General features: G+C 46.5%; 1 protein-coding gene across 1 annotated transcript in view; it reads right to left on the bottom strand.

Moving 5' to 3' along the window:
• The window catches only part of LOC134965854 (uncharacterized), a 48,391-nt gene that overhangs the window by 15,029 nt on the left and 14,957 nt on the right, over positions 1-18,405 (bottom strand). The window contains exon 2 of the mRNA XM_063942236.1: positions 1,537-1,599. Coding sequence (XP_063798306.1) covers positions 1,537-1,589 — 53 coding nt within the window. The 5' untranslated portion in view covers positions 1,590-1,599. The remainder of the gene's footprint in view (positions 1-1,536; positions 1,600-18,405) is intronic.

Genomic DNA, 18,405 nt, shown 5'->3' with positions numbered 1-18,405 from the left:
TAACTTTTTCATACTTTTTGACCCACGTGGACTACAATTGGGAACAGTAACATGTGCTGAGTGCAGCGGTAATGAAATGAGGCACCTTGGCCGAAGCATGGCGAGCAAAGCGAGCCATGCGAGGGGACACGGTGCACTTATTGGGGTTCCCAGTCACTCTACAAAGAAAACGACACCAAATAAAAAAATAAATAAAAAAACATGACGACCTTTTATCAGTCGACCTAGTACATGTTGTCCCTGTCGACCTAGAAACCATGTCGACCTATATTACTGTCGACCAATAGTGGTTGACCTAGACACTGTCCTCCTAAGTCTAGTCTATCTAACAAACCGCACCCGTGTTCACCACAGATCTCATCTAGTGTTGCAAAAATTAAGTATTTTCTATTTATACTTTGGGGGTCATTCCGACCCGATCGCTCGCTGCAGTATCTCGCCACGCAGCAATCGGGTCGGAACTGCGCATGCGCCGCAGCCAGCCATCTTTGCCTAGCGATCGCCTCTGAGGCAGAGGCGGTCGCTGGGCGGGAGGGAGCTGGACGGTGGCGTTAAGCCACCATTTAGGGGGCACGGACTGGCCAAAGCAGGCGTGGCTGGACCATTGGGGGGGTGGGCCGCGGTGGCTTCCTGACGTCACATGCAGCCGCTGTGGGCCGGGGATCGATGAGTAGCTCCCGCCCAGCACGCTAAAGCTGCGTTGGCCGGGAGCTACTCTTGAAGTGAAAAGGCATCGCCGCTGTGTGATACCTTTGCACTTCTGTGGGGGGGGGGGGCGGCACTGACATGCGGGGCGGGCTAGCCCTGTGCTGGGCATCCCCCCACATGTCAGTGTGAATGATCGTAGCTGTGCTAAATTTAGCACAGCTATGATCAACTCAGAATGACCCCCAATGTCCAGATTGCAACATAAGTTAATTGCTACACATCAAATCCATATACTATGTATCCTCTGTCTCCAATTCTGTTGTTAGGGTATTCTCCTCTTATTTGAGACAGTATGGAATCAGTTCTATATCTTAAAGAGTATTATCTGGTGATTCCTTATCTCTCATGGGGTGGAGATTTAATTTATTAAAGAGATAATTATATGGTTATTTCCACTTATATTTATAATTAAAATCTGTCATTGATGCATGTGTCCCCGTTATTATATAGCAGTGTAATTAGCCCTCCTAGATTAATATTATTATAGGCTATGTGCTGCTATGGATAAACTCAATGGTGAGAAACCATCTGCAAGGTAACATTGATGGTTTCATCTGCAAGGTTCACTCACTGATGATCATCCTGCTGTAGTGTGCAATGAGCTGCAGGCCAATCATAGATATGGGGTGGGGCTTTATGGGTTTCGGGAGGTGAAGCTAGGCTCCGTTTTCCGACACCTTGGAGTAAGAAAAAAAAAATTGGTAGCTCCATCACATCGATGGCAGGAAACCATCTGGTTCTCCCCCATCAATGGTAAAAGTAGTTACCATTGGTCATAGACCCTCGATGATTTAAAATCATCCCTTGGCCACGTCCCCGAACACTTACCTGGGCCTGCTACTGGTCTCTTGCACCGGAATCACCAGGGTCATTACATCCATATTGAACGTCCTGGTAACAGAAGGAACATCAGTTCTAGTAATCCACATTCTCTTACACACTGAATACAGGGGATCGTTACATTAATGTCTGATACAGGACAAGAGAAAGGAGAGATTTGTGTTATGCAGCTCACACAGGGATTAACAGTTTAAAACATCAGCATATATTTATTTTATATTATTAAAATAAAGGTTTCAAGGAACCCTAAGGGTTTGAAATATTAAACAACAAATTAAAAAGGGCTTTAAAGTTATAAAAGTGTGACTATTCACCTTACTTGTGGGAAAGGAGAGCTGAAATACTAAACTAAATAATATTCTAAATTGTAGTCCTCTTTGATTAATTCATTCTGCTATGCTTCTTCCATTGCTTTTTAATACAGATTTGTCTAACTAGTTTTTTTCCCCCCACACAATGAGATATTCTGTACACTTAGGGGGTCATTCAGACCCGTTCGCACACTGCTGTTTGTGGCAGCAGTGTGAACGGGTCGGTGTTGCGCATGCGCGGCGGCCGCATTGCGCAAGCGCAACAACAAAAGCAGTCGTAGCGGCGACTGCAAGAAAATTTACAGGAGGAAGGCGTTCCTGGGTGTCAACTGACCGATTTCTGGGAGTGGTTCTGCAAACACAGGCATACCCAGGAGTTTGGAGGGTGGATGTCTGCAGGGCCGGCTCCGGGGTTTTGAGCGCCCCGGGCAGGCGATGGGGGCGTGGCTTCATACAGGGGGCGTTGTCACTTACGCCCCCTGTACAGTAGTAGCGCCGATGAAAGATGTGCGGTGCGCGATGACGTCATCGCGCACCGCACATCAAAGGTCCTCTCCACGAAGGGGAACTAGACGCTTCGTGTCTAGTTCCCTTCGTGGAGAGGACCTTTGCTGTGCAGTGCGCGATGACGTCATCGCGCACTGCACAGTAAACGTCCTCTCGACGAAGGGAAACTAGATGCTACGCGTCTAGTTACCTTCGCGGCGGGGGACAGCGGGGGACACGGGGGACAGCGGGGGACAGCGGCGGCGGGCAGCGGGGGGCGCACGGCACATCAGCAGCGGATCTTGCCGTGGTGCGGCGCCCTCCGGATGGCGCCGGCGCCCTCCGGAAGGCGGCGCCCCGGGCAAAAGTCCTGCTTGCCCGTGGCAAGATCCGCTCCTGGATGTCTGACGTCAATTCCTGGAACGATCACACAAGGTAAGTAACTTGGTCTTCTTTTACAGGAAACTTTTTTTGCATAGCAGGGCTGCACAAGTGATCGCAGACTTGCTATGCTAACGGGCAGCAAAAAGTTGCTACGTGCGATCAACGCGGAATGACCCCCTTAGTTCTGAAAGGGGTATAGCAAACAAAAAAGATAACACCCGGTGTAAATGACTCAAAGGGGTAAATTTACTAACAATCGTATTTGGCCCCGTATTAAACACGCCTCACATAGCATGGACACAGGAGAGTTTGTTTCAAACAAATTGTCAGATTTACTAAGAATCATGTTTTCCAATGGTGTATGAGATAATTTGTACTCCCGTGTTTGCTGTGACTGCCCACCGACAAACACTCCCTTCGGAGCATGTCCGTTCTCGGTGAGGAAGCAGAGTAAATGTTGTCAGCCATCTCCTGTTCACAGGTCCCTACAGAGTTTGTACAGTATGTAAACCGTTCAATATCCCGAAAAGTTTATTGATACAAATACACGCACAGTCACACAGGGACTAATTCAGATCTGATCGCAAAAGCAAAATCTTTCTCTAATGGGCAAAACCATGTGCACTGCAGGTGGAGCAGATGTAACATGTGCAGAGAGAGTTAGATTTGGGTGGGTTATATTGTTTCTGTGCAGGGTAAATACTGGCTGCTTTATTTTTACACTGCAATTTAGATTTCAGTTTAAACATACCCCACTCAAATCTAACTCTCTCTGCACATGTTACACCTGTCCCCCGCCCGCACACACACCCCCCCCCCCCCCCCCAGCAGTGCACATGGTTTTGCCCGTTAGAGAAAAAGTTTGCTGTTGCGATCAGGTCTGAATTAGGCCCAAAGTCATGATAATACACACTAAACTGTCACACCCACAAGCATTACACTAGAATTGTGCCTGGCTATAGGCTATTGTTTGTGCCCTGTTGTAACTATAGAGTGCCAGAGATAACTTGCTTAAGCTAAATGTAGTGATACTTTTCACGGGACAGTCCGTTTTTTGGGGACTGTCCCGCTGTCCCACCCGCGGGCTGCAGTGTCCCGCGGTAGGGGGGGGGGGGCAGTTGGGGGGCTCCTGCACTCACTGCCCTGTTTAGCAGAGCAGCGGTGAATAGATGCTGTGCGTGCCCCCTCAGTGACAAAAATGGGGGCATGGCTCGCGATCGCGTGTCCTCCGCAAAGCCACACCCCCTTTTCTTAGGTCACGCCCCTTTTCGGGAGCGCACACGGTTTCGCTGCGCGTGTGTCCCTCTGTATGGAAAGGAAAAGTAGTTAGGTAGGACATTGCATTAGTTATTTCCTCCAAAATATTCCTTTCCATTTATCTTATTTTTTGTGTTTTTTCAACCTTACAGATAAACATCTTTTAGCTATAATAAATGAATCTTCCTATATTCTCTGTGTGCCCTCTATTAGATTCTTCCCACAGCTATCCCAGCTACACCAGACATGTGACACCACCTGGCAGCTTCCTGTATAATTAGAGATGTGCACCGGAAATTTTTTAGGTTTTGTGTTTTGGATTTGGTTCCGCGGCCGTGTTTTGGATTCGGACGCGTTTTGGCAAAACCTCCCTGAATTTTTTTTGTCAGATTCGGGTGTGTTTTGGATTCGGTGTTTTTTTTCCAAAAATTCCTCAAAAACAGCTTAAATCATAGAATTTGAGGATAATTTTGATCCTATAGTATTATTAACCTCAATAACCACAATTTCCACGCATTTCCAGTCTATTCTGAACACCTCACACCTCACAATATTATTATTAGTCCTAAAATTTGCACCAAGGTTGCTGGATGACTAAGCTAAGCGACCCAAGTGGCCGACACAAACACCTGGCCCATCTAGGAGTGGCACTGCAGTGTCAGACAGGATGGCCCCAAACAGCACATGACGCAAAGAAAAGAGAAAAAGAGGTGCACTGTGGTCGCTGGACGGCTAAGCTAAGCGACACAAACACCTCAATATCACTGGAATTATTTGTTCTAATCAATGGTATTATTGGTCCAAATCACTGGAAGAAAATGACAAAATCACTGGAATTATTCGTTCTAATCAATGGTATTATTGGTCCAAATCACTAAAAGAAAATGACAAAATCACTGGAATTATTCGTTCTAATCAATGGTATTATTGGTCCAAATCACTGGAAGAAAATGACAAAATCACTGGAATTATTCATAAACATTTGTAGAAAGTCGCTGCTTTCTGATTTCAGAAATGCTCAGATATTCCTGCGAATCCACAATCCCTTCCCTATTACAAAGGAATAAACCACTTTCTAAGAAGACTGACATTTTTGGTATTATAGAGACATAAAGTTTTTGAATATAAATCCTAAAGCAGGTGGTGTATTAGAGCAAAAGAGTGCAAGAGACCAGCCATGCAGTTTCTGAAATATTCTGACAAAATGTTACTGTATTTCATAAGCACTCATTCCTAACTCTGCTAAGTACTGTTTGGTATACTGTATCTGGCTTCCATGAGGTAATTGTCCATTATTTCAGCTTCCATTGACCTTTTTGAAAGCGGTAGAAGTTATAGATTCTTTATTATTATTATTTTTTTCCCCTTTTTAATTTTCTCCTGCATAGCCCAGTAAAATGTTGCAATGTTAAGTATTGACTTGTGCCTTCTGGGGGTCCACTTCTTCACCAAACCCTGCCAAATCTCATCCTAAGCATCTGTTCCACGTTCTCTATGTACCCCATCTGTGTCACCCATATCTGTTTACCCCTCCCCTTTAGATTGTAAGCTCTCACGAGCAGGGCCCTCTTCCCTCATGTGCTTATTCTTTGTCTTACTTTAATAATCTTCAACTGTACCACATCCAGCAGTCTTCTGACACCTGATACTTATTCCAGTGTCATCTGCTGATGTAACTATGTTTATTTACCCTGTACTTGTCCTATACTGTCATCAACTGTAAGTCGCTGTTTTCCTGTTTGATTATTTATGTACTCTGTAATTGGGTGCTGTGGAATCCTTGTGGCGTCATATAAATAAAGGATAATAATAATAATAATAATAATAATATAGGGTGTATAATCCCCAGGTGTATCTCACACATCGCACAGTACAGTATATAGGGTGTATAATCCCCAGGTGTATCTCACACATTGCTCAGTACAGATTACAGGATGTATAATCACCAGGTGTATAACACACATCACACAGTACAGTATATAGGGTGTATAATCCCAAGGTGTATCTCACACATCGCTCAGTACAGTATACAGGGTGTATAATCATCATGTGTATCCCAAACGTTGCACAGTACAGTATACAGGGTGTATAATCCCCAGGTGTATCTCACACATCGCTCAGTACAGATTACAGGATGTATAAAATCACCAGGTATATAACACACGTCGCACAGTACAGTATACATACTGGTCACAACAATGCAGCAGATATTGAGCACTGATCAGGATACTAGAAGTGACACAGAGCTGCAAGATACAGCAATGGCCTACTGTACTGTACTATATGTATACTGCTGGTCACCAAAATGCTGCACTGTCCTACTATATACTGCTCACAATAATGCAGCACAGAGATAGTATACTTGACACATAGCTGCAAGATACAGCAATGGCCTACTGTACTGTACTATATATGTATACTGCTGGTCACTAAAATGCTGCACTGTCCTACTATATACTGCTCACAATAATGCAGCACAGAGATAGTATACTTTACACAGAGCTGCAAGATACAGCAATGGCCTACTGTAGTGTACTATATATGTATACTGCTGGTCACTAAAATGCTGCACTGTCTTACTATATACTGCTCACAATAATGCAGCACAGAGATAGTATACTTGACACAGAGCTGCAAGATACAGCAATGGCCTACTGTACTGTACTATATATGTATACTGCTGGTCACTAAAATGCTGCACTGTCCTACTATATACTGCTCACAATAATGCAGCACAGAGATAGTATACTTGACACAGAGCTGCAAGATACAGCAATGGCCTACTGTACTGTACTATATATGTATACTGCTGGTCACCAAAATGCTACACTGTCCTACTATATACTGCTCACAATAATGCAGCACAGAGATAGTATACTTTACACAGAGCTGCAAGATACAGCAATGGCCTACTGTAGTGTACTATATATGTATACTGCTGGTCACCAAAATTCTGCACTGTCCTACTATATACTGCTCACAATAATGCAGCACAGAGATAGTATACTTGACACAGAGCTGCAAGATACAGCAATGGCCTACTGTACTGTACTACTATAATTATATACTGGTGGTCCCCACAATGCAGCACACTGAGCACAGATATTTGCAGCACACTGAGCACAGATATTTGCAGCACACTGAGTACAGATATTTGCAGCACACTGAGCACAGATATTTGCAGCACACTGAGCACAGATATTTGCAGCACACTGAGCACAGATATGGAGCTTTCCAGGGAGAGAACGCAGCCACGTCCTCTCCGTTCAATCTCCAATACACGAGTGAAAATGTTGGTGACGCGCATCTCTTTATATAGAATACGAATCTCGCGAGAATCCGACAGCGGGATGATGACGTTCGGGGGTGCTCGGGTTAACCGAGCAAGGCGGGATGATCCGAGGCTGCCTCGGACCCGTGTAAAGTAGGTGAAGTTCGGGGGGTGGGGGGTTCGGATCTCGGAGAACCGAACCCGCTCATCTCTAGTATAATCCATTCATACCTGTAACTTGCTGTCTGTCAGCCCCTTGTAGTCACTGCGGACTCTCCCCGGCACTTAGCGCAGTGACACCTGATGCTTTGTGGATTTAAGCTAGAGTCAATGAATAATATTCACAAACGTCTAAAATCAGACAGTTATTAATGTATACAATACTACGTAGCAGCAGATGAATATCCTATAACGCACCAGTGGGTCTCCTGGTGGCTGTCAAGGTAAGTATCCTCTGTGGATCACAGGGTCGACCACTTTTAGCACTGCTGCAGTCAGGTAGTCGTCGCCTACAGGGGAGGGGGGAATCGCTGTGCAGGGCTGCAAACGCTTGTACAGAGAGCTGCACACACAAAGGTTTTTTTAGTCTCTGCACAGCCCAGGACCTACTCACCGGCTGTGATCATCCAGGACAGAGCTGACGTCAGGAATCCTCCCTGGAAATGGCTGGGCACGCCTGCGATGGACGTTCCCTGAAACTGGTCAGTTGACGCCTCCGGCCGGCCTCTTCCTGTCAATCTTCTTGCATTCGCCAGTGTGAACAGGCTGCGACGTGTCTGTGCATTTCCACCCGCGTGCATGCGCAGTTCTCACCCGTTCGCACGGCTGTGAAATTGTGCAGCATTCGAACGGGTTAGAATGACCCCATAGGACGCTGCAGTAAAAGGATTGTGTTTTTCCCCCTATGTACAGACTTGCTGCAGATGCAGTGACACACCCTCCAGCTGCACCTTTTTGGCAGGTACAGTCCCTTTTTTTATGGTCTGTACTGATTTCTGGCTCTCCAAACTCCCATTGAAAGTATAGGCAAAGGGGCGTGGCCACACCACTGTACCCGTGGCCACGCCCCTTTTTGAATGTGTATCAATGTTTATGTGTAAATTGTTGGAGGGTGTGATGTTGCAGATGCAGTGGGACTATTTTGGGGTGTGGGCCTGGAGCTGTAGCTCCATCAGACCCATTGTTCATCCTGTTCTGGGAACACACAGCATGCAAAGGACAGAGCCTCCCATTGGATGTAACCTGTGTGGGAGGATGTTTCTCGCCCAATCAGCTGTGGACTGGGTGTGAAAGATTTGCTGCTGACCCAATGAGAGCTCCTAGCCACGCCCAGCGTTATCCACACAGGCACAGATCTGGGCTATTATATAGGAGATATCCACAATTTCAGTCAAATATAGAAAGTCACTCTTATTAGACAGAGGTCTCTCGTATAGAGGTGCACCCCAAAGAGTAATTGTATATCAAGTTAGAGGGGGGTGGTTGGGAGAAAAGGTACTCTCATTTTTTTGGTGGTGGGGGCGTCAGTTAACTTTTTTTTTAACAATAATAAAATCAGAGTAATGCTCATTGCTTAGTACAACACCATATAGGACAGAAATCAACAAATCAACATAACATTTTCAAAGAGAGGGTCCCATTTATCAAGCCTTGGAGAATGATAAATTGCACGATGATAAACTACCAGCCAGTCAGCTCCTAGCTGTCATGTTACAGGCTGTGTTTGAAAAATGACCGTTAGGAGCTGATTAGTTGGTAGTTTATCACCGTGTTATTTATCACTCTCCAAGGCTTGATAAATCTGGGCAAGAGTTTTTAAAAGAGAAAACAAAACACATAGAGGCAGAGTATTTACAACTGAAAAAAGTGTTTTCAAGTGAAAGATGATTCTTTTAGTCTAGTATTGACAGTTACTGATATTGTAGCGTGTAAATAAAATAAATAAATAAATAAATAATGATCGAAGACATTGGTAACAAAATAGCAGTGTGATTTGATTCACATGCAGTAGTCTCCCTTGCATAAGGGTACAGTGTTACATATCACTAGGTAAAGTCACAATGGGTCCTATGGGGGTAATTCCAAGTTGATCGCAGCAGGATATATTTTAGCAGTTGGACAAAACCATGTGAACTGCAGGGGGGAGGGCAGATATAACATTTGCAGAGAGAGTTAGATTTGGGTGTGTTATTTTGTTTCTGTGCAGGGTAAATACTGGCTGCTTTATTTTGACACTGCAATTTAGATTGCAGATTGAACTCACCACACCCAAATCTATCACTCTCTGCACGTGTTATATCTGCCTCCCCTGCAGTGCACATGGTTTTGCCCAATTGCTAAAAAAAATCCTGCTGCGAGCAACTTGGAATTACCCCCTATGCGTGTAATCAATAAATTAATGATCATAGAGTTCCAATAGCAGTCGACTGTCACGCCAACAGATATATATCACAGAGGTAAATTGCTTATTAAACAGAAGTTTATTACATGTCATAAATCAATCCAAAGGCTGAGTAATGGTAGTATTTGTTTGAGTTTCTCCAAGGGCTATATTTACTAAGGGACGATTTTGTTTTTTTTGTTCGATGTTGGGCTTCCAGAGTTAAAACACACAGTAACTAGCAGATGATTTTTTTAATATTCATTTTTAAACGTTAGTAAATGTGTGTTTTAACCCTGGAAGCCCAACATCGATATGAAATCGATTTAATATTGATCTAAAATAGAACAAAAACAGAAGAAGAAAAAAATCGACCTTTAGTAAATATACCCCCAAGTGTCTCTGAAATACTTATTGGATGATAAATAGCAGCATATTGGGCTGTGAATTCACCCCATACACTTGCTTCTGCAGAACACTGTGACAGATAATCAGGAGACGGGAACTAGCCATTACAGGCACTCAGGCCCGGCGACAGGGGAGGGTCAAAGGGGACACCCGTCCCGGGCCCCGTCATTGTGAGGGGCCCCAAGGTCCAGCGGTGGCAGCATATCATAATAAATGTACATAATTCTATAACACGCGGCACCGCACCAGCCGCGTGCGGCCCGCTGTGTGGTTGAGTTGTTTTTTGCGGCAGCACCCCCCCATCTCCCCCAAGCCGTGTGGTCACCCCCTCAGTGCACAGCCCCAGCCAGGTCAGCTGTCAGCCTGAGCCAGCCAGTCCCCGGCCGTGCTGTACGCTGTGCAGTACACTGACGTTGCACCAGTCACACACGATGACGCCCGTCCGGACCGCCCCTCCTCTTCGAGTACTCACCGCACGCCTCCCTGTCTCTGCTGTGTGAGCTGTAAGGAGCTGGAGCGCCAAGAAGTAGTGGCCCAGGACAGTACTGCGGGATTCTGAGCCTGGTCAATTAGCGGCACCGGCGGCTGTGTGTTGCTGCTTGTAAGGCTCTTCAACTCCAGAATGTTTAGGGATTTGGGTTTGGTTTGGGGCTTTGGGATTGGTTTGGGTTGGGCTGCGGGCAGGCAGGCACATTATGCATGCAGCATTCTGCACATATGCATCTGCATGCATGCATGTCAGATGAGATCAGAGCAGAATGTCTGTGTGGTGGTGACTGGTCTTTCAGGCTCAGCTGCTGCTCAGCACAGACAGTATAAAATGCCTGGCCATTGTGTGTCTGGGAATCTTTATTTTGGAAAGAGATGATCCCAATATATCAGTATTGTATTAGGCAGGTGGGGTTGGGATCGGGTGACCGGCGGTCGGGATCCTGGTGGTCAGCATACTGACGCCGGGATACCCACAAGTGGGAATATGGCTGGGCCCCCTGCCAGCATTCTAGCGTCCGGGATCCCGGCGTCGGTATGCTGACCACCAGGATCCCGGCTGCCGGGCTCATAACTACATCCCAGGGAGGTGCATGTGACAGTCGTGGGGAAGAACACAGTGCAGACAATGTTTTTAGGGCTGGGTGGGGGGGCCCGCAGAGATATTACTGTACCGGGCCCCAAGATTTCTGTTGCCGGCCCTGCAGGCACTGCTCACTGCACTATAAATGTCTGGAGATCCAGTCCCCAGAATGCAGGAGGGAGGTGGATGGAACTGCGTCTTGCCCCCACACTTACTTCTGTAGGGCACCAGTTAGCAGTATAAGGTCAGCAGCAGCCCAGGCACACAGCGGCCACTGCTCAGCAGTTGTTGTAACAGGGAATACACACATGATGTCATACATGTAATTGCTCAGACCTTTCTTATACCGAGTCACGAAGCAGCAGCGCTCAAACAGACAATAGGCGCTCCTGTATCTAGGTGCTATGTGGCTGGTGCACAGTGTGAAGTCAGCTGCCAAATGTAGATCAGTGCGGTGATCAGACCTTAATGCATTTCTCTCTCCACAGAGTTTCCTCATCTGGCACCACTGGCCAATAGGTAGATACTCCCCTGTACAGCCTGATACTGTGTGTGTACAGGATGATACTGGCACCTATATCAGACAGCAGCGTAGGAGTGCTGCTAGTTCTGCTACAGGACGGACACATGATTATTACACAGGCAAATAAAGAGACTATGGCCCTCATTCCGAGTTGATCGCTCGCTAGCTACTTTTAGCAGCCGTGCAAACGCATAGTCACCGCCCATGGGGGAGTGTATTTTAGCATAACAGGAGTGCGAACGCCTGTGCAGCAGAGCGGCTGACAAACACATTTTGTGCAGAACAAGACCAGCCCTGTAGTTACTTATTCTGTGCGATGATTGCTGCAACGAATGACACGGTAATGACATCAGATACCCGCCCAGCAAATGCCCGGCCACGTCTGCGTTTTTTCAGACACTTCCAGAAAATGGTCAGTTGACACCCAGAAACTGCCACTTCCTGTCAATCTCCTTGCGACCGCCAGTGCAGCTGAAAGCGTTGCTAGAACCTGTGCAAAACCACGATGCTCATTGTACCCATACGACGCGCGTGCGCATTGCGGTGCATATGCATGCGCAGATTATCCCTGTCCTGCCATAATAGCTGCGCTGCGAAAATCTGTAGCAAGTGATTAACTCGGAATGAGGGCCTATAATGGAGCACAGATTGTTTTAACTGATTGTGCTCAGGGGTGTAGTATGGCTGACCCCGCCGGTCAGCTTACCGACGCCGGGGTCCTGGCAGCATACCGACGCCGGGATCCCGGCGGGGAGGGGCGAGTGCAGCAAGCCCCTTGTGGGCTCGCTGCGCAGCGGGATCGGTGGCGACCTGCGGTCGCCACAGGTTCTATTCCCACTCTATGGGTGTCGTGGACACCCACGAGTGGAAATAGTCCCTGTTGGTCGGCATGCCGACCATCGGGATACTGAGCCGGTGGGATGGTGGAGGAGGTCATGTGACTGTCGGCCAGCAGACCGCCGGTCACATGAATACCACCCGTTGCCAGTGCTTTTTTCTTTCTATGAAAAAAGTGACAGTTGGCACTCAGTGAACGGGTGCTGGTCCTTAGAGAAGAGCTAAAAGCACTCATCAGGGACAATAGGTGCCGGTACTCACTTAAAGTTACACGTTGATACAAGGTTTACAGCAGCTTCCACACTCCAGATAAGTGCGCAGATGCTTATTTTATTCATTTCTAAAAAGATTTTGCTACTTTTCCCCCTCTTTCTGGGACTAGATAAAATAATTAGAAGTTACACCATGACACAGTGCAGGGACTGCGTGCCGCTGAGTTCCAACACACAGATAAAGTACAGACAATGCTGCTCAAATCCTGCCATCTCCATGTAATACAAAGACATACTGTATATATATTCCTCTACAATTTGTGTAATGGTATTCATCCCATCAGCAGAAACGAGTGACATGTATGTAACATATATGAACCTTATTCAGACATATCAACATGTCAGGCTATAGCTACTTACTGGATAAGACTTTCAGATGTCTGCAGCCGGAGTGTCCTCACTCTTCAGGCTCTGAGCAATAAATGACTGTGGTGTGATCACAGGGAAGGGAAGTGCAAGGTTCCCTGCTGGAAGCAGAGCCAGCCCTTTTATACTGTAGGTCTTACATCATCTGCCAGTTTCTGTCTATTTAAACCAACTAGTATAACTTGGAAAAAAAATTCCACACTGTTACCGTGTGACAGGACAGTAGCAGTACAGGCTTGGACACACCAGAAATATGTTGTGTGTCATTTACAATTTAAGGAGAACTTTGTGTCCTATGAGTTATAGAATAAATGAATCTGAAAATTATTAATTATTTATTTATTTTTATTTAGTTTGTTTATTTATTGGGGGGAAAGGGGGGGGGGGGGGGTCTGCCATTCCTCTTTCACAACTAACACAATAGTGAGGGTAAAGGCCCGTACACACTGGTTGATATATTGGCCGTTCTCTTGAACGGCCGATATATCGCGGGACCGTCGGCCAGTGTGTACGGGCAATACGTCTGTGAACTCCGTCGTTCACAGACGTATCGCGTCGGCCGTGCAGCACAGCCGACAGCTAATATATCTAACGATATATTGGCGCGTCGCTGTGTGTGTACGGGGCGGTCGTCCGACCAACCGTACACATGCTGCGGTGATTGACAGGTGAACTGGGCGGGCGTGTGTACACGCCCGCCCAGTTCATGACGTCAGTCCCCCGACGGATCGGGCAGTGTGTATGCACAACACACTGCCCGATCCGTACATAGATATATCTGCAGATCAATTGATCTGCAGATATATCTACTAGTGTGTTCCCACCTTAACATAACAGGGTTTATTTTTGTTTATGTTAGCGCCACAAGGTGTATACAGCGCTATAGACGAGTAGATACAGTGCACAACAGGGAGTATGGCGCACAATTAAAACCACAGACAGGGAGTGACAAGTGCAGGGGGAATGGTAGGTCTACAGATCAGCTAGAGTCAGAGGGCAGTGGGGAGTCACAGGGGAAAATGTAGCCGGGCACTAGATGCTGCTCAGAGTGTTTCTTTTACTTGGAGTAAAAATAGCAAATGATAATCTACATAGGAATTACAAAAAATTGCTGGTCCAAAGAGGTGCAGCGGTACTCCCAGACAGAACCATAATTATACTGAAGGACAGGAACAGCGCTATATAATAATGTAGCTTTTGCAGTAATATTGTAGATGACTTGCACTAGAAGTGTCTGAAAATCATGAAGACCAGGGACATGCAGCCTGGAACATTAGAACTGTTCAACTTCAGTTCCAGGGGTTGTGGTCTATGTATAGGTAGTTTATTCCTTCCGTGGCAGTGGCGGGCAGGGCCGGCGGGCAAGGTGGCAAGTGCTCCCTGAGCCAGTTTCATTTTCAGCTCCTTGGGCCGGCCGCCAGCCACTGCAGTGCACAATGTTATAGCATTGGCCGTGCGCTATCTACTGCTGTAATTAGGTAGTGCACGGCCATATTACATAGCTCGCCACACGTCCGGCCCAGTGTCTTGATCATCTCCCCTTCACCACAGGTTACTATTCCAAATAGTTGATGACGTTGACCCAGTGCATTATGGGAAAGTTCCTCCGTGACTCCACCTCTGCATTCTCTTTGAATAAACTGCATAACACATGCAAGAAAGTGAAAGTCACATTGTCAATGTATCTTTCACTTTCACTTCTCTGCGTGCCCTGCAGTCTGGTGGGGACTGTCGTAGTACAGCAGGAGGATAAGTTACCAGCAACTGAAGAGCTTGGTAAGTAGCTAGACATCTCATTCTCCACACCTGTCCCCAGCCTAAGCCACACATGGTCCCAACTACACTGCATCCCTCCCAGCCCGCACCTGACTCTTACTACCACCTGCGCTGCATCCCTCCCAGCCCACACCTGACTCTTACTACCAACTGCGTTGCATCCCTCCCAGCCCACACCTGACTCTTACTACCAACTGCGCTGCATCCCTCCCAGCCCGCACCTGACTCTTACTACCAACTGCGCTGCATCCCTCCCTGCCCGCACCTGACTCTTACTACCCCAACATGCTTGTCTGTCTTAACAACCAGTCTGTGTCTGCTACCTCACCACCAGTGTGTCTGTAGCTGTCACCCACTGTCTATCCATGACCATGTTTGCCTCTGCCCATACACATGGGTGCCTCTTCCCCTACCCATGTGTCCTCCTGTCCCTTCTTATATATGCCTTTGCTACACTTTGGTATTTGTGCATATCATTGTCTGTGTGGTTGATAATTTATTGCTCCTCTCCCCCATGTATAGACACAGTACATAACATTCTGTAAAATTTTAATATAAAAAGTTAAAACTTAAATGAAAGTTTTTTTTCTCCTTATTACTTACATGGACACCACTGCAGCTCACCAGTGATGTGATGCTGTTTGCTACTTGGGTGCTGTGAGCCAGGCACTGCTACAGAAGGAGAGCGCCGCACAGCGCTGGGGAGCTGCAGCTGCGTATCATTAAGTACAGAACCTTTTTTATGTAAAACATAATTTAACCAGTACTAAATTACACTAGAGCTTAGCATTTCTTCATGCTTCTGTTCTGGCTGTTCCAGTGGTGGATCCAGGAGGGGGGGGGGGGGTAATGGTGGGTGGGCACTTGGGCCTGTACCCCCCACCTCCCGCTGTCATTCTGGAATTTTTTTTTCTCTCAAAGAGACATCATCATCTGCTGCAGTCTCCGTTGGATTAATTAGAGTCAGCGGACACTAGAACCTGCCGTGGAATCAGAGCACCATAATCAGATCTTACCCCGCAGAAGGCAGTCTGGTTGCTTGTACCACACAATTTCTTAAAATATGCAGGGGTCTATTCATGTAGCAGTGAAAAGTGTGGAGAAGTAAGCCAGTGGAGAAGTTGCCCATGGCAACCAATCATCTGCTACGTATAATTTTACAGAATGCACTTTATAAATGTGTCCTCAATACTGGTTGCCATGGGCAACTTCTCCACTGGCTCACTTCTCCACACTTTTCAATGTTTCATAAATAGACCCTGTATTGATATACTATAATACCTCTTTTCCAATAGAGTAGCACGGGTCGCAGCCATGTCGCCTGACACGGCTGCGACCCGTGCTACAGCCCCCTGCAGACAGCACTCAACAACCCGGCAAATGCCGGGTTGGTGGCACGCTAGTGACGTGGCAGGGGCGGCACTAGGAGATCACATGATCTCCCAGCGCCGCCTTCTGTGAACGCCTCGACACGGCTCCCGTTCACATTAGACAGCTAGCCGGGTTGAACACGTGTTCAACCCAGCTACCTACCAGGGTAGGTTTTTCCCGGATCACTTGATCCGGGAATTTGCCGGGGGACCCGTTTCCACTAGGGAAAAATACAGGTAAATGCGTGCCCCCGCGCATTTACCCATATTTTAAGGAGCTAGTGGAAAAGGGATATTAGCAATGTTATAAAAGCTATGGTGGAGCACTGCGGAAGGGAGTGTCCCTCCAGACACATTTGGGGCCCTTTCAAAATTTTTCCATGGGCAAATAAAGTTCTAGTTACGCCCCTTACTGTGAGCACCAGTTGAGTATTGGGCTTTGCGGAATGGGTAAACATAGTATCTGAGGTTGAAAAAAGACAATTGTCCATCGAGTTCAACCTATTGTGGTTGAGTTGTTCTGTGAACATTTGGCAGGGAAGTGTGCTGTGGACATTGAAGGGGCTGAGAGAAGGGGTTAAGGAACAGGGGGAAGAAGAGTGCTGTCAACATTAAAGAAGGAGTGGTGTTCTGCTCCAGTGTAGACATTGAAGGGGCCAAGGGAAAAGAGAGTGCTGGGGGGTGGACATTGGAGGGTGGAGTGCTATGAGGTGTACAGATGGAGACACACTAATCGTGGCTCCATGTGTGCCTCTAACTCCCATTCACTAGAATAGGAGTGACACCGTGCGCTCCCGGCGTGACTAGGCGGACGGATCACCTAGTCATGCTGGGAGCACTCGTAATGCAATGGAGCCACACTAGATGAATGCGGCTCCCTCTGTACATCACTTTTTATCTGCATGGTCTCCACTTTATATTAATGACTGATAGTATAACTCATTGGTTTCAGCCATGGTGCACAGACTGTGGAGAAGAGCCAGCCGGTCGCCGTCGCTTGGAATGGTTCCCCCGGAGGACGCTGTCATCAACTGGGAGACAAGACCCACGGCATGGCTAGCAGGTAAGGGTGGTGGCTTTTTATTTTGTATGTCCCCCATGCTCCCAGCATGACAAAAATGAGAGGTGTGGCTCATGGGGAAGGCATAAGTTCTGAGGCCATGCCCCTTGTAGTGAAGCCACACCCCTTTGGTGCACTCATATTTGTGAGAATGATGTTTCCAGAAGTAGGAGGTCAACGTTAAGACTTAACTAGGTTTCCCAAGCATGGTTGTTGTGAGTTGTAACCACATTAATGTATAGGGAAAGCTTGTGCCAGTGAAATCATCAGTTTTCTCCAGCAAAATGGCTTTTCATGTTTGATAAATCATCCATGTTCAAAACCTTAAACCATCTTTTCAGGATGGGCTTCTCATGGACCAGTGCTTTGGCCTGCCCACCAGAGTAACATTTTCCATCCTGTCCCTGTTCCTTGGTCTTGTTGATGAGTATAAATAACTTCCTCCAAGCAATGTGGTTATAAAATGTAAAGACAGAGATATCATAGTGTATACTTACTGTTGTACAGTACAGCCGTGTTGGTGTATACAGGGTGCTTTAAGAGAAGAGAAGGTACTGTGATTTTATCAGTTATTATTGGCCCTATAAACATAATGACCTATGTATCGCTTATTGATACACCCATATCAGTAGCCGGTCTTATTCTGACTCCTTTGTTTTTGATTTACCATTAATGGTTTTTGTGTTTTATTTTCGGTACCATCGTGTATTTAACAAAATTGCTGATTTATAGTTATGGATTTAATTAGGATATATTTGCCATTGATATGATGCTCGAATATGGTTCTGTATATACTGTATTTATCTGTGCAGATGTAATTATCGCTCACTATACTATCTATGTTGTGTACTTTATATAATAGAAATAACTTAATGATTTTGGCTGCTGATGATCTATTTTAGCACCTCAGTTAAATTATGTGTATCAGTGTTGGACTGGGGTATGAAGGGCCCACTGGGGGAATGCAGTGGTAGGGGCCCCTGCTTAGTGGGTGTGGCCAGTTACCATGGGGTGAGACCAGCCCCCCACAGAGGCTTGGACAGCTTTTAGAGACCATGTAATGACCCTCTAATAGACTATCAAT

This window comes from Pseudophryne corroboree, chromosome 10 (assembly GCF_028390025.1).
Source record: "Pseudophryne corroboree isolate aPseCor3 chromosome 10, aPseCor3.hap2, whole genome shotgun sequence".
NCBI lineage: Eukaryota > Metazoa > Chordata > Amphibia > Anura > Myobatrachidae > Pseudophryne > Pseudophryne corroboree.
The sequence above is the reverse complement of the archived record's forward strand: the minus strand, read 5'-3'. Positions and strand labels throughout refer to the sequence as shown.